Source organism: Rhineura floridana, chromosome 21, assembly GCF_030035675.1.
Source record: "Rhineura floridana isolate rRhiFlo1 chromosome 21, rRhiFlo1.hap2, whole genome shotgun sequence".
NCBI classification, from domain to species: domain Eukaryota; kingdom Metazoa; phylum Chordata; class Lepidosauria; order Squamata; family Rhineuridae; genus Rhineura; species Rhineura floridana.
Genome location: NC_084500.1, coordinates 4910589 through 4931433, shown reverse-complemented (window position 1 = coordinate 4931433; position 20845 = coordinate 4910589). Strand labels below are relative to the sequence as shown.

At 44.1% G+C, this 20845-nt stretch overlaps 1 protein-coding gene across 6 annotated transcripts in view; it reads right to left on the bottom strand.

The window, feature by feature from the left end:
* The window catches only part of SH2B2 (SH2B adaptor protein 2), a 65100-nt gene that overhangs the window by 8706 nt on the left and 35549 nt on the right, over positions 1-20845 (bottom strand). For 5 of the 6 annotated variants that reach the window (XM_061604998.1, XM_061604997.1, XM_061604996.1 and 2 more), the window contains 5 exons: positions 13284-13385; positions 8876-8967; positions 6391-6485; positions 4187-4372; positions 1936-2129 (listed from right to left, as the gene is read on the bottom strand). In XM_061604998.1, the coding sequence (XP_061460982.1) occupies positions 1936-2129; positions 4187-4372; positions 6391-6485; positions 8876-8967; positions 13284-13385 (669 nt within the window). The remainder of the gene's footprint in view (positions 1-1935; positions 2130-4186; positions 4373-6390; positions 6486-8875; positions 8968-13283; positions 13386-20845) is intronic. The other variant, XM_061605001.1, reaches the window with a different exon arrangement.

The window sequence follows — 20845 nt, the reverse complement described above, 5'->3', positions numbered from 1 at the left end:
CAGCACATCAACAGCCTCACCTGAAGAAGATGAAAAGGAGAAATAGAGCTGCGTGTCATCAGCATACTGATGACAACGCACTCCAAAACTCCGGATGACCGCACCCAGAGGCTTCATGTAGATGTTAAAAAGCATGGGGGACAGTACCGATCCCTGAGGGACTCCACAATGGTGGTTGCAGCTCAGTGGAAGGGCATCTGTGGTCTATGCAGAATGTCCCAGATTCTGTCGCATCTAAGGTAAAGCTGACTTGTCCCTTGCATGAAACCCTGGGAAGATGCTGCCAGTCAGTGTAGACAGTACTGAGCTAGATGGGCCGATAGGAACATAGTAAAAGGCAGGTTCCCAACTGTGAACTATGTATATATGTGTAAATAAACCATATATCATAAAGACACTACAGTCTCCAGTCATGTTCATTTCAAGGAAACCAAACCCTGGGTAACCCCCTGGAGTCTCTCACTGCTTGGAGATTGGGATGCATGCAACATTTTTTTAAAAAAATCCTGTTTTCAACTCTTTTATGAACAATTTTAATGTTGTTGTTGTCTTTGTAAACTGCTTAGAGTGGGGATTGCCAATTCTTTGGTGTCCCCAAACTCAGAGCTTTCATTAAAGAAAAATTAAGTCTCCAGCCCTCCTAGAGAGAAATGAAGCAAAATATGCAGGATATGTAGGCATCCTTTTAAGCAATTCACTGCAGAGTTACAGTCCAATGGTACTACTTCAGAAGCAAGTCTCTCCTGTGTTTAATGGGGCTTACTTCCAGGTGTTGACCTGGTGTTCGACAGGGTGAAATTGCCCCTGAAGGACCAGGTCCGCAGCCTTGGGGTTGTTCTTGATTCCAAGCTGTCCATGGAGGCTCAGATTTCGGCAGTGAGCCGGGCAGCCTGGTATCAATTACACCTCATTCGTAGACTGCAGCCCTACCTTCCTGCTCATCAGCTCCCACTGGTGGTACATGCCCTGGTCACCTCTCGGTTGGATTACTGTAATGCGCTCTACGTGGGGTTACCCTTGAAAACGGTCCGGAAATTACAACTTATACAAAATGCTGCCGCTCGACTACTTACAAACTGTCACCGCCGGGAACACATCACTCCAGTGTTGTTCGACCTATACTGGCTTCCAGTTATTTTCCGGGCCCAATTCAAGGTGTTGGTATTAACCTTTAAATCCCTATACGGTCTCGGCCCAGTTTACCTGATGGAGCGCCTCCAGCGCCACCAACCATGCCGCCCAACAAGATCAGCCACACAGGACGTTCTCTCAATCCCGCCAACTAAAACAGCTAGGTTGGCGGGGACAAGAGAGAGGGCATTTTCAGTGGCGGCCCCCACTCTCTGGAACTCCCTCCCGTATGACCTTCGGCATGCCCCTTCCCTGAATGTATTCCGCCAAGCTTTGAAGACCTGGCTCTTCAGACAGGCCTTTGGGACTTCCGGGGAGGGTTAAATTTTTACGACGAATAGCCTACTACTCTGTACTGGAATTGTTTTATTGTTTTATTGTTATATTGTATTTTATGATGTATTTTATTATGATGTAATGTATTGTTGTTAAATTGTACGTCGCCTAGAGTGGCCATTGGCCAGATAGGTGACCCACAAATTAAATTATTATTATTATTAAGTGGGTGGCACTGGGGAAAATAGGGTTCCTGTGCTTTAACAGCTATATCTCCACAATCAGGAGGGCATAGCTGACTTCCCAAGGTAAAAATGAGGCAGTCATTTATGTTATGCCACACCACCGCAGCAGCCATTTTGTAACTGGTGCCCTCAGCATTTGCTCAATATTTGAAATGTGCCCCCTGGTCCAAAAAGGTTGGCAACCACAGCTTAGAGGTTTTATGTGCAATCAAGTGATATATAGTGTACATTTTGTTAAACAAACAATCCAAGATCCATCCATTCATTAGGAATGGTCACTTGCCTTGGCTTTCCCCTGGAAGTTAAAGGTCAGCACATATTCGCCCGGCCGTGTTTCACTCTGCCGAATGACAAACAGCCCATGGCTTCTTGCTCCACCAAACAGAACCAGCTGAGCAGCTCTGACCCGTGATAGCGTCCCATGGAACCAAGGAAAGTCCAAGAGGTTGAGCTCCATTTCTGTTTCGCTTTCCTCCCCTGTCCCAGACGGGAAGAAGAAAAAGAAAAGTCAGAAAATAAGAGAGGCTTTGCTCCAAATTCAGCAAGGACTACAGCGAGGAAAGCTAGCTGAGGGCCCCTCCAGACTGATGTGTAATTGCAGATGTATTCCGCAACATTTATTCTGCGTTATTAGTTGTTCTGCAATGGTTCCCCAATGCTAAGACATTCTTGCTGTCCGAAGGTGCTACAGCACAACAAAAACAGGACTAAACCCCCCCCCAAACAATATTTGTGGCATGAAAAGTCATGGGATTTCAGCAGAATGTTACAGGATATGCACTGAAAGGAAATGAAGCAGTGACTGCCCCAACATTTGTGAAGGCGCAAATAATATCGGGTGGCATTCAATGCTAGTCCTACTCAGAGTACACCAATTGAAATTAATGGGCATGAGTAACTTAGGTTTGTTAATTTCAATGGGTCTACAACCCATTCAGAGAGCCAGTGTGGCGTAGTGGTTAGAGTGTTTGACTACGGCCCGGGTTCAAATTCTCACACAGCCATGAAGCTCACTGGGTGACCTTGGGCCAGTCACTGCCTCTCAGCCTCAGAGGAAGGCAATGTTAAACTCCCTCTGAATACCGCTTACCACGAAAACTCTATTCATGGGGTTGCCATAAGTTGGGATTGACTTGAAGGCAGTCCCACAACCCATTCAAAGTCAGAGAATGCATGCCCACCCCGATACCATCGTGAGCACCCATCGTCATGAATGTGCAATAAAAAGGGGGGTCTGGAGGGGCCCTTACAAGAAAAACACAACAAGGAGGACAGCGGGCCTTTCCACACACTCAGCAATACTAATGCAAGTATGGACTGAGTGTACATTCATAGAATCATAGAATTGCAGTTGGAAGGGGCCTATAAGGCCATTGAGTTCAACCCTCTGCTCAATGCAGGAATCCAAAGTAAAGCATAACAGGCAGCTGTCAATAATGCCAGCTCTCCAGTGAGGCAAGCCGTATCCGTACAGGTTTTGCAAATTTACAGATCACATTTTTAGGTGGATATTTAAAAGAAATTAATGCATGGAGCACTGTAAGTCTCTTGGGGAGGACCTTGGGTTTGACAATCAACTCAACTAATAAAATACTACAGTGTGGAATATAAGTTACAAATACTGGCCAGCAGAATATATAGGAATACACAAGGGGCTACCACCCCTGTACGCTTTGGGTGCCAACCTCATCACCTAACCCCAGGAATGGGAACCCCAGGCACACACCCCAATGCCCCCAGTGCCTATCGGCGTTAGTGTGTGGCAGCCATCATCAGCCTACTCGCATGCCTTTGGCACTCACCTAACCTCACGCACCTGCCTTGCCTGTTCCTCCGCAGCTCACCCCAGCTGCCCGCCTCCCCGGCCATTTGCTGGCCTGCCTCCCTCCATCGCCTGCTTGGTGGCCTGCCTTGCCTGCCATTTCCATGACCCTGTAGCATTTAGAAGGTTGTCATCACATGATTACAATGCAACAGCACCCTAGGAAAAGTTGTATATATATGGATATCATTCTGTGTCACTAGCAAACCATCTGAATTGTTTGAAGTATGTATGCTGTTGTGCATAACTGTAAACTTTGTGCAACTGGTCTGGAGACTGTGTACACACACTCTTATCTCGCTCCAAAATTTGATCTGACTGGACAAAGGAAGCTGTTACAACCAGGTCAGACTGTTTGACTGCCTAGCCTAGTATTTTAGGCCTGCCTCACTTACCTGCCCCTCTAGATCTCTCTTATTCAGCAAGAGTGGAGGCCATACTGAAATTGCCATGGCTGGGGGGTTGGGGGAGATGCTAACAAAGCCAAAGACGAAATTAACGAAATGGAAAATTAGCAAAACTGAATCACCTGGGTCAACAATGGGCCAACTGTTTTAAACGACAGGAAAAAAGTGTGATGGGGTTACAAAGAAGGAAACGAGTGTGAACAACTGAGCCGCTTAAGTTGTGAAGCAGAGAAACCAATATTATTCCCCCTCTCCCCCTCCAGATCCTCAGAAGTGCAACACATTTCTTTAAGAAGATACAGTACCTGCAGTATGGCTTCCAGTAGCTGGTGACTCCAGTGTCTGTAGAAAATTCTCCAATGGCACATGAGCTCTGTATTCTCCTACAGAGTCCCTGACCCTGCTGTGTGGTGCTGTGACAATGGTGGCAGGATTTGGCACAGTGTCCGGGGCAGCAGAGCCCGCACACCTATCCTGAAACCGGGACATATCTGGAAAATAATTCTGCTGTTAAAAAAAATAAATCTCAAAGCTCCCAACAGCTTCTCTTTTTTTCTGCAAAGTGATTCACACATGGTTTTCTCCTGCTCGTCAGCCAAAAAAGGCTCCCAGAGTGGCTTGCAAATATCAGTGATAAACAGGCTCAGCTTTCAGGCTCACATTCCAAGAGACACAGCAAAAAAGGAAAAGGGGTTGGGAGGGAAAAGGAAAACAGCAAGCTGAGGCACTACTTCTTAGTTTCAGATATTAGTTACATGCTGTCACATCATCAGTAGGCATACACCAGACGTGGGGAACCTCTGGCCCTCCAGATGTTGCTTAATTGCAACTTCCATCATCCCTGCCCATTGGCCATGCTTGCCAGGGCTGATGGGAGTTGTAGTTCAGCAACATCTGGAGGGCCAAAGGTTCTTCACACCTAGGTCTACAACAGTAGTGTCATGACAAATGTGGACGTGTAGGGTCCTTTCATGATAGTCACAGCCACACCACCTTCCCCCTTTTTTGCTGCTGGGTTGAGAATTAGGTCATTAATGCCTTCTCCCACAACAACAGACATCCCTAGGAACCAATAAGCATGAAAGGGGGAGAATGTTAGCTACCGAGAAGAGTCTTCTCAGTGGCTGACTCACCTCCTGTCACTCTGATTGGCTCCAATCAGCAAAAAAGGACATGGAAGCAAGTTAGAAGACTCTTCTCAGTGGCTAGCACACTCCCCTTTCATGCTGATTGTCTCATAGGATGCTGGAGACATAGGGACCTGGCTGGGACCCTGCTCCCCAAAAAGTAAGGGGTCTGACCCCCTGAACGACTACACCTCTGGTCTACACTATTTTATTCATTTATTTGTTTAATAATGCTTCAAAATCCTGATATATTTGACTGGAGATTATAGCAGGACAAAAGAAATGGGTGTATGTACCCCAAGCAACAATGGCTCAATCACAGTAGTTCAACTCCCCCCCCCAATGGACCACTTGAAAAATGCTGAGGGTCTTGGTGGCCCACTTAATGATTTTTCTGCCTGTTGTAGAGATTGTAGATCCAGATTGTAGATAGTTGTAGATCCAGGCTATCTGTCAGACCGTATCTCCCTATACGAGCCTGCCCGGGCCCTGAGATCTTCAGGAGAGGCCCTTCTCTCAGTCCCAACACCCTCGCAAGTGTGATTGGTGGGGATGCAAGATAGGGACTTCTCGGTGGCTGCTCCTAAGTTCTGGAACTCCCTTCCTAGGGAGGCACGAATGGCCCCCTCCTTGCCATCCTTCCGTCGGCAAGTGAAGACTTTTTTATTCCGACAGGCTTTTGGGATAGAAGGTGTTTAGGATTGGGCTTTACAAAGCTTGTTTTATTGTTTTATATTATTATCTGTATTATTTTAAATTGTTTTTAGATTTTTAAGTGCCTTTTATGGTTTTAAGGTTGTGCATAGTTTAATTGCATTTTAATTGTATGTTTTTCTATGTTTTTAACTACACGTAGTTTTATTTGTAAGCCGCCCTGAGTTCCAGTTTGGAAAAAGGGCGGGGTAAAAATACAGTTTCAATTCAATTTCAATTTCAATTGTAATACATTGTGCTATATTTTTTAAATTGCATTTTGATTGCTTCTTTTATTTTATATATATTGCATTTTATCCTAATCCACAGAATTCAAACTGTAATTCAATAAAATACAATACTAGAAGGAAAAGAAGCAATAACAATCAAATACGAATATTTAATACGAAGGATGTGCTGTCTCCCACTTCAACCACAAATCCACAGACACACTGCGGACCACCTGAATGAAGCTCATGGACCTCTGTCGGTATGCAGACCACCGTTTGGGAACCCCTGTTCTAGCATATCACCGTCAATTCTGCCAAAAAACCCTAATGTTCCTTCCCAACCACAGGCAAGCCATAACGTCGTTTGCGTGCACAGGTTATCTGGGACCAGAGAGTGTATGCATTTTTAAAGAATAAACAAATCCAGTTTTAAAATCTGATTTTAAAAAGTCTTATTACCATCAGCCAGGAACTCACAGCTGCAAGAGGACACTCTGCTTGGCAGGCAGGCCCCTTGGGTGCAAGAGGCGAGCTCAATGTCATCATCACTGTCCCTGGAGGAAAGAAAAGATCAGTCAGACCCAGAATTTTGCACCAGTGACTGTGCAGGTACATGCAGCCCCCCCCCTTTTTAAGTGTCAACAATCTGGATTCAGTGATCTCACAGCTCTCTGAAATGGAAGAGCGATACTTTTGGAGGATGAGATGGGCTGCCCCATGAACCACGAACACATTGCAGACTGCACCCATCTCTCCTGCGGTCACAGGCGAATGGAGACAGACACCCTGTTACCCTACACTGTATTTGGCCTTTCCATAACACTTTCCCCAAAAGTACCTTATGGCCCTGAAGCAATGATTTTTCAGTCCATTTACATAAAATCTCCTTTCCCTACAGGACATTCAGATGCAGCTATTGACTACTTCCAAATGGTCTTTTCCTTCTAACCAATAACCCAAGACACAACTGAGACTATGTGCAGTTCTTGGGAAATCAATCTCTTTTCCCAGGAAACTCTGGGAACTGGAGCTCTTAGGAGACCCCTATTCCCCTCACAACATCTCTCAGCATGCTTAAACTACAGGTCCCAGGATTCTTTGTGGGGAAGCCATGGCTGTTTAAAGTGATACAATACTGCTTTAAATGCATACATAGTCCACAACATCTGGAAGGCACCACTTTGGCTATTTTGGCTCATGCCATAAAGCATAAAAGCATTTAATAATTAGTGAAAGAACATATATTATACTGTACACACCACAGGATTTAGCTTTCTAAAAAGGGGGGGGGGGAGAGCACTTAAATGCAACACCACAAAAAAAACCCAGCAAAGGTAAAGGGTGGTATATATTAAACTTGCCAATAACAAAAACTCCTTGTTGCACATTAACACACCACACCAACTAATGGGTAGGAACCGAAAGGAAGTAGATTTCAGCTGAAGAGAAGGAGGTGGTGGGCAGCGGTGGCTGGTGACTCCATGAGGCAGTGGAATCCACTCCGGGTTTTAGTCCCAACTTTCAAGATCCTTGAAACCCAGAGCAGATTGCACTGCCCCACTGATATCGAGCCACTAGCCACCACTGGTGGCAGACTGGCTCTTAGCTGAAATTTAATTTATGTATTTTAATGTTTTTGTGATTTTACTGTTTACAATTTTATTATGTATATGTTTGATTTGATTTTTGTAAGCCGCCTTGAGTGCCCTATTATAGGGTAGAAGGGCGGGATAGAAATATTTTAAATAAATAAATAAAAAGTATTTAAGGAAAGGATGGACAGCCGTCCGTCAGGGAAGCGTCAGTTGTATCCTGCATTGTGGATCTCACACTGAGCAGGGTCTTGGATTAGATCAGGGATCAGGCTACTGCTCCCATCATTCCACCCTTGACACACGAACACAGGAAGCCAACTAGGACCAAGTCTGAGCATTGGTCCATCAAGTTCAGCATCGTCTACACCAAGGATTCTTAAACTTTTACCTCCGCAGACCATTTGAAAATCACTGAGGGTCTTGGCGGACCACTTCATGGTTTTTTCTGCCTGTTGTAGCAACCGCAGTGTGCTCCACTGGCTGGTGTATGATTTCTGAATTGTATTTTTATTCCTTCTTTTGTTTCTTATGTTGAATTTTGTTGTATTGCAACTCGCATTCCAGAGAATTCAAACTGCAATCTAATAAAACGCGGTGCAAGTAATAAAATAAGCAGCAAAAATACAATTCAAAATCAACATGTATATTTAACATGGACATGGTGCGGGCCACGTGAATGATGTTCGTGGACCACTGGTGGTCCATGGACCACGGTTTGGGAACCTCTTGTCTACACTGACTGACAATGGCTCTCCAGGATTTCAAATGGGGTCTGCCCCAGCACTACCTGGAGATGCCAGGGTGAACTGAGCCTAGGAATTTTTCCATGCAAAGCGTGAGCTCCACCACTGAACTATGGCTTTTTACCATTGGCAATGCTGGCTGGAGCTGATGGGAACTGGAGTCTAACAACATTTAGAAGGTGACAAGTTCCCTATCCCAGAGTTACATGATTTCATAGTCACATCCAACTCTATAATTTTATGATTCCATGTAAAGCCCACTGAAATCAAAATATCTTTAATTTCTGGTGAAAGGGACACAAAGAAGGAACCTGACAAATTTCATTTGAGAGACCATTCTGGAGTCACGGCACCATCACATAAAAGACCTTGTTTCTCATACCTGACAGAATTCCTGAGATGGGATCAAGAAAAAAGGCCTGTTTAAACCAATCTTAATTCCTTGGCAGGTATTTATAGGAGCAAGCAGTCCCTAAGGAAATCTGGCCCCTGCGAAGTAGAATGAGCCCCTGGTTTGCTAGATGGAAGATTTATGCAACAAGCTTTTCTGAGGCTGAAGGGCACTCGCTCCACACACCCAGTCTCCACTTTCCCCTGCCATCTTACCCAGGATCGATGCAGTCTTGTATATCTGCCACCCAGGAGTGTTTCTGCAACGAATCAATCGTTTCCAAGATATACTCAGCACCATTTTCTACCTATATTGAAAAAAATACAAGAGCGAAAAAAAGCCATTCTTTATGGTATCTTTAAAAGGCATTCTTCCTCTCTCCAAACACCCACAGCCCAGTACACACAGTGTACCAGTGGATCCACGTTTCACCACCTAGAAGCAGTACATTAATTCCACAGATCAAAGCCACAATTCATTTCTTCTACCTGGAGTCACACATATCCTTCACAGTGGAGGTGTGTGTCTGCATCATGTAATTTTCACATGCAATTTTATCATACATGTTTGCTTAAAAATTGCTGATTTCATTAACATATTGACCAATTTTATGTCCATTTGTTTTAAACGTTTGATTTCAATCAGTATTTTTAATGACTATTTTATATTGTTTTGCATAAACTGCTTAGAGATTTTTTTCCTTGTCAATTTTAGTAGTATATAAATCTTGTTAAATAAATAAATGCAAACACATCACGGCATACACCATCTTGGAAGATGCATTTCCTTCCGTGTGTGAAAGAAGAAATAATATCTCTTAAGAGGACATTTGCCAATTGTAGTTTTCAGAGCTACTTATGTTAAAATAATAAGTATTTTTTTAAATATTGCCCAATTAATCAGGAGCACCTTTTCAACAGATCAAAAGGTACCTTAACGCAAACAAATGTCATCAACTAAAATCAATCAACATTCTTAAATTTATTTATTTATTGCATTTGTATACTGCCCCATAGCCGAAGCTCTCTGGGTGGCTTACAACAATTAAAAACATTAAAAACAAATATACAAATTTAAAAACATTTTAAAAAGCAGTTTAAAAACACATGCTAAAATGCCTCGGAGAGAGGAAAGTTAAATAAATTAACATGGTCAATCAAATCAGCTATAAGTTACAGCACTTTGAAAGGCCTCATCTGCACTATGTATTTAAAGCAGTGTCATACCACTTTAGATACTTATGGCCAATGAGAGTTCTAGTTTTGTCCCCATCCTCTTTCCTCCTGAGTTCTACACGGGGCAACACGGAGATGAAGGGGGAGGAAGCTGGGAGTCCGTGCCAACCGCCTGGTTATAGGTTTGCCCCAAATTTCAACAGATGCAAAGACAAAAACACCAGTGATCGAGAGGAGGAAGAGAGAAAACACATGCCCAATTTCATCTTTCTGCTCTGGGCCTTTCTACTTCCTCCCTCCCCAATCACACAGGTACCCTCTATAAATTCAGAAAGCTGGAAAAATGACTGGGGAGGGGGAAGCACAACTCCAAAAAAAATAAAAAATAAAATAAAATAAATCCATTTCCCAGAGACTTGCAAACACAAAACTAACGTCAAGGGTTTTTTTGTTCCTGTCAAAAATGCCTTTTATCCTCCCTGTTAGGGAGCTTGGATGGAAGTTTGCTTAAGTCTGATCCTCTCAAGGAACTGCTTATGCAGCAGCTAGGCCAGTTGCCATGACAACCCAGCCTGCCATAGGGCAGCATGTCACCCCAGAGTTGGCTCTTCAAACAGGGAGTGCAGTGCTTACAGGGAAGCGCTGCAATCTTAACAAAAGGGTAAGGGGGGGGGAAGGAGTGCTCATTAAACACAAAAGTTAGATGGGCAAAAGCTGGAACATGCTTTGAAATAATGCATCATCCTCTCCCTTTTACAACAGGAGTTCAAAACTGGAGAAGTAGCTCTGCCACCCTAGTCAGAGGCAGCATGCTTCTGAAAACCAGTTCCCGGAAGCCTCAGGAGGGGAGAGTGTTCTTGCACTCGGGGCCTGCTTGCGGGCTTCCCCCAGGCACCTGGTTGGCCACTGTGAGAACAGGATGCTGGACTAGATGGGCCACTGGCCTGATCCAGCAGGCTCTTCTTATGTTCTTATGTTCTTATGTGACACAGACTTGGAGATCTGGGTTTGAATCCTGGATCACCCACAAAGCTCACATCTTGGGATAGGTCACACACACTCCATCTACTCTACCTCCAAGGGTTGCTGCAAGACTAAAATGCGATGCCCAGCCCCTCCAAAATATTTGCTGCCTCAGGTTTCTTGGAGGAAATGTAGGATACAAAATGTAAGAAATATTTTTTTTAAAAAAAGGTAAGCGGGGGAAGAGGAAAATTAAAAAGGACAGCAGATATAGGCCAAGGATATGACAAGCTTCATAAACCTAAAGACTGTGTGTGTGTGTGTGTTCATTCTGCAATTCTGGGCAAGTGCAAAACAAACACACCACTGAATTTGGCTGTAAAACTCCATCAACTTGAGAATCTCATCTTTCTTGTAAAAATGTAAGATTCTAGTCCTTATGGCTGAGAAGACAGGCTTCCACCAGTTATTCTCCAAACACTTTCACAGCAATATTTCATACATACAATCTCAAGAGCGAATGAAATAAATGTTCATATTTTAATTCTGACCAGTGGTGGCTGGTCGCTCCATGTCAATGGGGCAGTGGAATACGTTCCACCTTGGACAGCTCCTTGAAAGCTCGGACTAAAACTCGGAGTGGACCTCTGCCCCACTGACATGGAGCCACCAGCAACAGCTGATTCCAACTGTACTTCTACATTTGTGGGGTAGTACACTGGCCTAAACAGGCTTTTCTGTCATCTAACAACCAACCCCTTCCTTCTTTTGTTATTTTTGTTTAATGTGATGTACAGCTCAAGGAAGAGAATCCTACAATACAAGCTGACTATTTTGTCTTCTTCACACAGCACATAAGGGATAGAATTCGCTCCACAGGGGGAGCAATGGCCACCAGCTGGGATGGCTTTAAAAGAGGATTAGACAAATACATGGAAGATAAAGGCAATCAATGGTTCCTCGTCTGGATGGCTCTGCTCTTCCTCCAGTGTTGGAGGCAGGATGCTTCTGAATACCAGTTGCTAGAAACCGCAGGAGGGGAGAGTTGCTCTTGCACTCAGGTCCTGCTCGCAGGCTTCCCATAAGGGGCACCTGGTTGGCCACTGTGAGAACAGGATGCTAGACTAGATGGGCCACTGGCCTGATCCAACAGGCTCTTCTTATGTTCTTATTTTTATGGCATTTTTTCCCATTGAAAAATCACGATCTCTTTGCACTCAATTTCTCTTGCAAATTCACATGCAATACACAAAATTGCTGGGTGGTTTAACTGTTCTTGTCCCACATGAGTGTGAACTAGACATTTATTCATACAGTATATATTTTAGGTTTGTAAATCCTACTGACTACACTGGACCCCACTGTCGCCAAGATCAATTCCCGCGATTGTGACAGTATATATTTTAGGTGTGTAAATCTTACTGACTGCATTGGTCCCCACTGTCCCCAAGATCAATTTCCACGATCGGGACAGTATATATTTTAGGTGTGTAAATCCTACTGACTACACTGGACCCCACTGTCCCCAAGATCAATTCCCGCAATTGTGACAGTATATATTTTAGGTGTGTAAATCCTACTGACTACACTGGTCCCCACTGTCCCCAAGATCAATTCCCGCGATTGTGACAGTATATATTTTAGGTGTGTAAATCCTATTGACTACACTGGTCCCCGCTGTCCCCAAGGTCAATTCCCGCGATTGTGACAGTATATATTTTAGGTGTGTAAATCCTACTGACTACACTGGTCCCCACTGTCCCCAAGATCAATTCCCGCAATTGTGACAGCACATTCACTCCCACCAGATGTCCATCTCTACTAGGAAGGAACTCTGTGACTGGTACTTCTTGAAACAGCACGTCACATAGGGAAAACACAAAGATTCTCTGTCATTCAAACTACAAATCCTAATTTTCCACATTTTGGAAAAGCAAAACCCAGTGAAATAGTAATACACATTGCCATTTAAAGAGAGGGCTCCCATAAGACCATTAAAGTTCATACTTTATAAATTACCTAACAGCATCAGTTGCTGTTGGGGCACAAGATTTGGAAAATTGTGTGGCACCTACCCTTTGGAATTCTCTCCTCCTAAATGTTAGACAGCCACCATCTCTGTTATCTTTTTGCAGCCTACTGAAGAACTTCCTCTTTCAACAAGCCTTTTAAGTAGAGACCTTATCCCAGTCTGCTACTGAAGAACGTCCTCTTTCAACAAGCCTTGGAAGGGGAGACCTTATCCCAGTCTGTGTCTGTTTTGGAACTGCTTTTTAAGATGTGTTTAAAGATGTTCTTAAAATATGTTTTTAGGATGTTTAAATTTTAAAACGTTGCAATATATTTTTAGTGTTTTGTCCTTTGTTTACCACCCTAGGCTCCTTCTGGGAGGAAGAAGGGTGGGGTAGAAGTTAAATAAATAAATATAAGCAAACAATAAAATGTGGGGATATCGCAGGCTGCTTCCCTACCTTAGCCTCCTTACCTTCAGAACAAAGGTGTTATCCTTGTCTGGCATCTCCAATGGCATAGTCGTGCGCACCTCGATAATGGCTGAGAGAGGGATGCTGACCTTCGCTTTGGAAGCCTGAAGGCCAAAAAAGAGAAAGCAATGGAGTAAAAAGAGAGAGAGAGTAGAAGACAGTAACGTTAGAAATAATGCGTAGTCCCAGGAGCCAGGTGAGGCAGTTCACAGGAACGCAGCCTTCACTGTTGTTAAAAATACAATTTCCCTCAACTTCTCCAGTAATACCAAAATCTTTTAATTAAAAGCACAGCATCCAGTGGGAAATCTGAGAGCTTGGTACATTTCCCTATTTCCACACACATTTGCCTTCCAGCTCAAGCAAGAATATTAAGTTTCTTCCCTTTTCTAAGCTTAAAAAAAAGTCTTTAAACAGATAAAATATAACTTTGAAAAGCATCTACAAAAAGCTAAGGAAAGACAAAAGACATTGGGTTATAGTCAGCTATGTGCCACTCAGAGTAGACCCGCTGAAATTAATAAACCTAATTTAATTGTTCATTCACTTTAATGGGTCTACTCTGAGTAGGACTAGTGTTGAGCAAGACAGAGATGAGCAATCTCCAGCTCATGAGCCAATCTGGGAGATCCAAGTTGGCCTATAAAGCCATTTTCCCCAAACCAAACCCACCTGTTCATCACCTGACATCAGCTGGTGGGCAGGGGCCAGGGTTCAATCCTGCTGGGGTCTGCTTTGCTAAAATGCTTCCAGCAGGGAATGCACTGGCACAGCAGATCTTGGCAGCCAGCAGTATTGAACTCTCTGCTCGTCAGCTGGTGAGCGGAGGCTTCAATCCAGCCGGGGGCTCCTTAATCAGCACATTCCCTGTGTCAGTCACCTGATGTCAACATGATACCAGATGACTGGCAGGTGGAGGCCACCACAGAGTCCAAGCAGTGGTCCAGGGCTTGCATGGCCTCTCCCAATTCAGATATTACAGAGAAATAGAGCTGGGTATTGTCAGCATACTACTGACACCTCACCCCAAATCTCCTGATGACTTCTCCTAAGGGCTACATATAGATGTTAAACAGCATGGGGACAAGATGGTACCCTGCGGCACCCCACAGCACAACTGCCAGGGGGCCGAAAGACAATCACCCAATGCTATTCTCTGAAAACGACCATGAAGATACAGAAAGGCAAGGTTTGAGAGGACACGTTGCTGGTCGCATTGTTGCAAGCACCTTGTCCATGTCTTCAGGTTGCATTAACCATTTCCAAGAAGTTGCAGCAGACACTGCAATAGACACCTCACTGGAGACCACCGTAGATGTGGTTGAAGCATCAAGATTGCTATGGAGACGAGCAAGTTTACCCTTAAAGTGCCTTGCAAACTATACAAGGTGGGCTTTCTTCACTGTCCTCACCGCCACACGGTAGACACGGTTATGATGTTTTACTTGTGTCTGATCAGCCTCACAGCATGTCTTTTGCCACTTGTGCTCTAGCCGTCATCCAGCCTGTTTCATTGTCCTTAGCTCACTGGTGTACCAGGGTGCAAAGTGGGCTCCACAATGCCAGACAGGGAGCTCGGGGCCAACTGTGTCAAGACCCCGATGCGCCTCGCTGTTCCACAGTATGACAAGGACTTCAACAGGGTCACCTGCTCTATCTACTGGGAACTCCCCCAGGGCATTCAGGAATCCAGTGAATTCCATTCGTCTCCAGGGATGGACCATCTTAATCTGTCCATCACTCCTGCAGGGGAGGATAAGAGCCATAAATCTAAACTTCATCAGGAAGTGGTCTGACCATGACAATGGGGTGACATCCACACACCCCAACTCCAGAACACCCTGTCCTCCATCTGGAGCAAAAACCAAGTTCAGGGTGTGCCCTGCCCTGTGCATCAGGCTGGTGACAACTTGAAACAGCCCCATGGTCGTCATGGAGGCCATGAAGACACACTAGAGGCAGCCTCAGCATGGACATTGAAATCACCCAGGACTATCCTGGTGCGATCCTTTATTCCTCCCCCCTATAAATCTGGGCTGACGGGGGATGGGCGGGTTTGGACAACAGGATTCAGAAATTCCCTAAACATAAGGACACGCTAAAGCAAGCCACAGCCCCCCAAACTGTCAAGAAAAACCCAAAGCAAAAACCCCAAAGCCCCTCATTTAACAAAAAATTGGGAAGAAAAGGGGACAATAGTGGTCCCCAAGGGGGTGCCTGAGGGCTCTGTGGCACCCACAGCGGGCTCACTATAGTGATAGTCTATCATAAGGGAGCCCTTATATTAAAAATAATGATCTATTAGTAAGGAAAAGTTTCTATCCCTGCAATCCATTAGAAAATCTTCACTCGCTTGGTCAGAAGAAATCTTTTATTAGTGGTCTACAGTAGGGCCCCGCTTCACAGCACTTCGCTTTACGGTGCTTCGCTAATGCGGCGGGCTCAATTAGATGCAATTAGACTAAAGCCCCACTCATACGGCGCTTGTTCTGCTTTTACGGCGGTTTTCAGGCGTTGTGCGCCATTCTGTTCAATGAGTTCCGCTTTTCAGCGGTTTTTGCTTTTCGGCAGGGGTCCGGAACGTAACCAGCTGTATAAGTGGGGCCCTACGGTATTATGAAACTGTTCTGAAATGTCCTGTACTTTGCTCGATGTATTTATACTATGGTTGTTCCCCCTGCCCCCCCCTTTTCTTGTGAACTGCTTGAGCAGAGCCCAGGGGTCCCCAAACTCCCCCCTCAACAACTTGAAAATTGCCGAGGGTCTTGGTGGACCACTTCAGGATTTTCCTGCCTGCTGCAGCAATTGTAATGCACCGTGCTAGACGACGTATCATTTTCTACTGTATTTTTATCACATCTTTTATTTCCTGCATCTTATTTTGTTGCATTACAGTTTGCATTCCATAGAATCCAAACTGTAATACAGAAACATACAATGTAAGAAATCAAAGAAGCAATAAAAATCAATACAAGTATTTAAGTGAACATGCCACGGACCACCTGAATGAAGCTTACAGACCATAGCTTGGTAACTACTGGTGTAGTGTACATAGCAAAGCAATGTACAAATAAAAGTAATTGATCAGTGTGTGAAGAGGCAGGTGTATTCATGTATATATATGAGAGAGAGAGAGAGAGAGAGAGAATGTGTGTGTGCGTGCATGCATGCCTGAGTGAATAGGAATGTCAATCTCAGCTTTTTCCCCCAGGGATAAATTAAGCACTGGCTCAGAGCTGCTTGAAGCAACCTGTCCCCAATCTTCTCCTTGAGGATGGCAGAAAGGTTGGAAGTGAATGGAAAGAAGATCCCTTTGCCTGCTTGGCGACACTCAGAGAGCAGGCACCATAAAAGGATCTCACCAGAATGGGATTTTCCATGGGGCTTCGTCCGGTACGCGTACAATGGCAAATTCCCTTTGGCTCAATTTACAGAGATCGCCATGATGCTAGAGGGAAGGTTTCATCTCAGACGATGTTTAAACCCAACACACACACACACAGGCTGCAAGAATGAAACCGTTTATGGCTGCTGTACAAGTCACACCCAGCTGTCACAGCAGCTGGCCTTGCGAGAGCTTCCTCGACAAATCCAGAGTCGACAAAAAGGAGATACGCTCCACAAAACAGCAGCAACTGAGCCCCGGTTCGCAGTGCAGTTCCTCTGCACCAGGGGTGCTGAGTACATCACAGAAAAAAGCGCTGGAACATAAGAGGAAGCTTTCTTATACAGAAATAGATCAAAGGTTTCTCAGGCTCAACATCATTTACCCTGGTAGTTCCCCAACCCTGCTCTATATCAACTAGGGATGGGGGAGGAATCTGATTTGGTTCGAATTTGAAGCCGAATATCAAATTCACCTTTCTGAAGCAATATGAGAACCGAAACACAGCCATTCTTTGGAATTCACACTTACTCGAATTTTGCAATGCAGTTCACTAACCTTTACAAAAAATGCATGCATATGGGGAAAGGGTACATAAAAATGAATATACGAGCACAAATAACATGTGAAAATGCGTTATGAGGCATGGCTTGCAAACTATGTATATTAGTCAAAACTGCCTACAACAATGTGTTTATCAGGAGAAATTCACACTTAAATGCTGGGTTTTTCATGAGGGTTTTTTTTTAAATCACAAATGCTGCAGAAATGTAGAAAACTGAATTTAAGATTGGAAAAATGACAAATTTTTGAGGGAACCAAAACAGATCTTTCCATTCCTAATACTAGCTGGAAGCAGCTCTTCAAGGTTTCTAGACAGGGTTTTCCCCCAGCTCTACCTGGGAGATGTTGCAGGAGTTGAACTTGGACCCTTTTCTCACGCAAAGGATACACTCTTATTACAGAGTTATGCCTCTTCCTCAACAATAACTGGTGGAGAATTCAGCTTCCTGAAAATCCCAACTTATTTTCTTTTTTAAGAAAGCAAGCTTCTACTCCCCTGTGTTTCTATTAGTTTATTAATTCCAGGATTTACCTCCTACACGTTGAAAGCCACACTGGTATTCCCAGGGCACCTCAGTCTCAATGGCTATAAATATATGCTTGAACATGTGGGTCACAGATGCCTGCTGAAATTACAGAAGCCAGAGGGATTGGTCAAACAAAATTTCCAGTGTTTGGGGAAGGGGGGGAGAAGAGGTTTCAGTGTCCTGTGTAGATGCATCTATCACTGGCGAAATCAGGTTAAGAATGAAAGAGAGGAGGCGGCAGCTTACTGGGTAGTGTGCATGTAGAAGGACAGGTTCAAATCCTCACCATCTCCATTTGAAAAGGAGCATTATTGGGACTTGGTAATAATGGAGAAACTAACATGCCACCTTAAGTCACTAAAAAATCCAAAAGGCAACAGATTTATTTTCAACATCCTCGGTACAGTAGGGCCCCACTCATACAGCAGGTTAGGTTCCAGACCCCCGCTGGAAAGTGAAAACCGCCAAAAAGCGGATCAGCTGTAGTGCGGGGCTCTGGAACCTAACCCGCTGATCGCACCAGAGGATCTTCCCCTCCTCGGGCGTGATCAGCTCCAGTGGGAGTCTGATCGCACCAGAAGAGGAGATCAGCTGTAGCACGCTACAGCTGAAGAGCTTCCCCTCCTCCATCGCGATCAGCTGGAGTGCGTGAGTCTGACCGCCCCTGAGGAACAGAAGATCTTCCCGTCCTCCAGTGCATTCAGATCGAGCGGGCGAGTCTGATCGCACCAGAAGAGGAGCTCCAGCCCCCTCTCCAGCTGATCACCCCCGCAGGAGTCGTATTAGCGGAATGCCAAGAAGCGGGGCTCTACTGTATTTTGAATGTTGACAAACAGTATTAATTTCATTCATTGGCGATCACTCGTGGCTAAGATTGTCTTCCAAGGTAAAGTCTTTAACGGTGGGTCTGTAAGTGCCTGTAGAGGCCAGTTCTGGATCCACACAGCCTCCCACAGTGAGGACATAAGTTTCCAGATGGAAGATGGTTGCAATGAGGATTTGTTTGACATGCCTTCCACTTAGCTTGTTTGTCCCGTTCACCCTGCATCCGTGCTTCTTCAAAGTCAACAGCACCTTTGATAATAGCTGACGTCCATTTGGGACGTTCATGGGCCAAGACTTCCCAGTTCTTGATGCTCATGTTACATTTTTTTTAGATTCACTTTAAGAACGTCTTTAAACCTCTTTTGCTGTCCACCAATATTCCATTTTCCATCCTTAAGTTGGGAGTAAAGTAGCTGCTTTGGAAGACGGTATATGACAGCCTTGTCAAATCATTCCTTAGGATTAAATGTCCCCCCAGTAATGAATGTGCCCTTTATTTAAACGAACTTCCTGTGCCAAAGTGCAGGAGAGCATTTTTGCTCTTGCTAGGGTCAATGCCATGCCCTATATGACAATGGAAGGACACTTTCAAGGTATACCATTTGTCTCATGTGCTTCAGGTGCTATTGAGACTATAGCACACATGCTTCTGGACTGTAATTTTTATAAGGGTGTGAGGGACAGATTGTTGCATCCCATTTTAGAATGGTTTCCTGGTAGATCCGATGCAGTTCTTTTGAAAGGAAGTGTAAATGGGAATAGTCCTTTTGTTACTTTAAATGTTATCACACGTTTAAATATTGTGACTGATATTAGGGAAAGAATTCTTGAAGATCAACAGATCATAAAGAAACTGGCTTTGTTAATCTTGCTTATCAGTAGTGGTCGATGGATCAATAAACATTTTTGTGTGTATATTTTCAACAATGGAGTGGCTTTATCTGTTTTGTTAATTAGGAAGTCAGTGAGACCCAGCCAGATATATACAAATGCGGGACTCATAAAAGATTCATTCAAATTTGGTAATAGAAGTCCAGAGTTGGGAGGTGCCACTTTTAAGGACAGTCCCCAAGATGACCTAACTGTCAGAGAATTGCAAAAATATAATATAGAAATCTTTCCCCTACATCTGGCATTTGATGTTACTATGCATTGTTATGTGCCTTCAAATCAATTTCGACTTATGGCAACCCTACAAATCAGCGACCTCCAATAGCATCTGACGTAAACAACCCTGTTCAGATCTTGTAAGTTCAGGTCTGTGGCTTCTTTTATGGAATCAATCCATCTCTTGTTTGGCCTTCCTCTTTTTCTACTCCCTTCTGTTTTTCCCAGCATTATTGTCTTTTCTAGTGAATCAGGTCTTCTCATTATGTGTCCAAAGTATGATAATTTCATCATTTTAGCTTCTAGTGACAGTTCTGGTTTAATTTGTTCTAACACCCAATTATTTGTCTTTTTCATGGTCCATGGTATGCAAAGCTCTCCTCCACCACCTCATTTCAAATGAGTTGATTTTTCTCTTATCTGCTTTTTTCACTGTCCAACTTTCACATCCATACATAGAGATTAGGAATACCATGTTCTGAATGATCCTGACTTTGGTGTTCAATGACACATCTTTGCATTTGAGGACTTTTTTCTAGTTCTCTCATAGCTACTCTCCCCAGTCCTAGCCTTATTCTAATTTCTTGACTATTGTCTTCATTGTTATTTTGGAAAAATATTTGTTTTTTATAATAAAAGCTTTTCTAAAAAAAAAAGAGCATTATTGAGCATTCATTTTGACTTGTTTATGAGGCAATGACAATGAACATCCATCCCAACTTGATTGTGGGGCAGTTACATGCCTTCTTACACCTTTCAATACATTTCTCCATCACTTGCCACAATGCATGTGGGCAATATTTTCTTTCCTTGTTTTTAGATACTAGCCCATCCAGAGAACCATCAACCCCCTATCTTGAGCCATTCACTTGCAATTTCCCGAACAAAACTGTGTGGTGTAGTGGTTAAGAGTGTCAGGGACATTGGGACCTTGGAGACCAGGGTTCAAATCTCCACTCAGCCATGAAGTTCACTGGGTGACCTTGGGCCAGACACAAACTCTCAGCCTAACCTCTACCTCACAGGGTTGTTGTGAGGATAAAATCAGTAGGGGAAGGAGCATGTACATCACCTGAACTCCCTGGATGTAGCAGCAGTAGTAGTAATAATATGTTTGCTACCCGGGACTCCTTCTGGAAAGAAGGGCAGGATATAA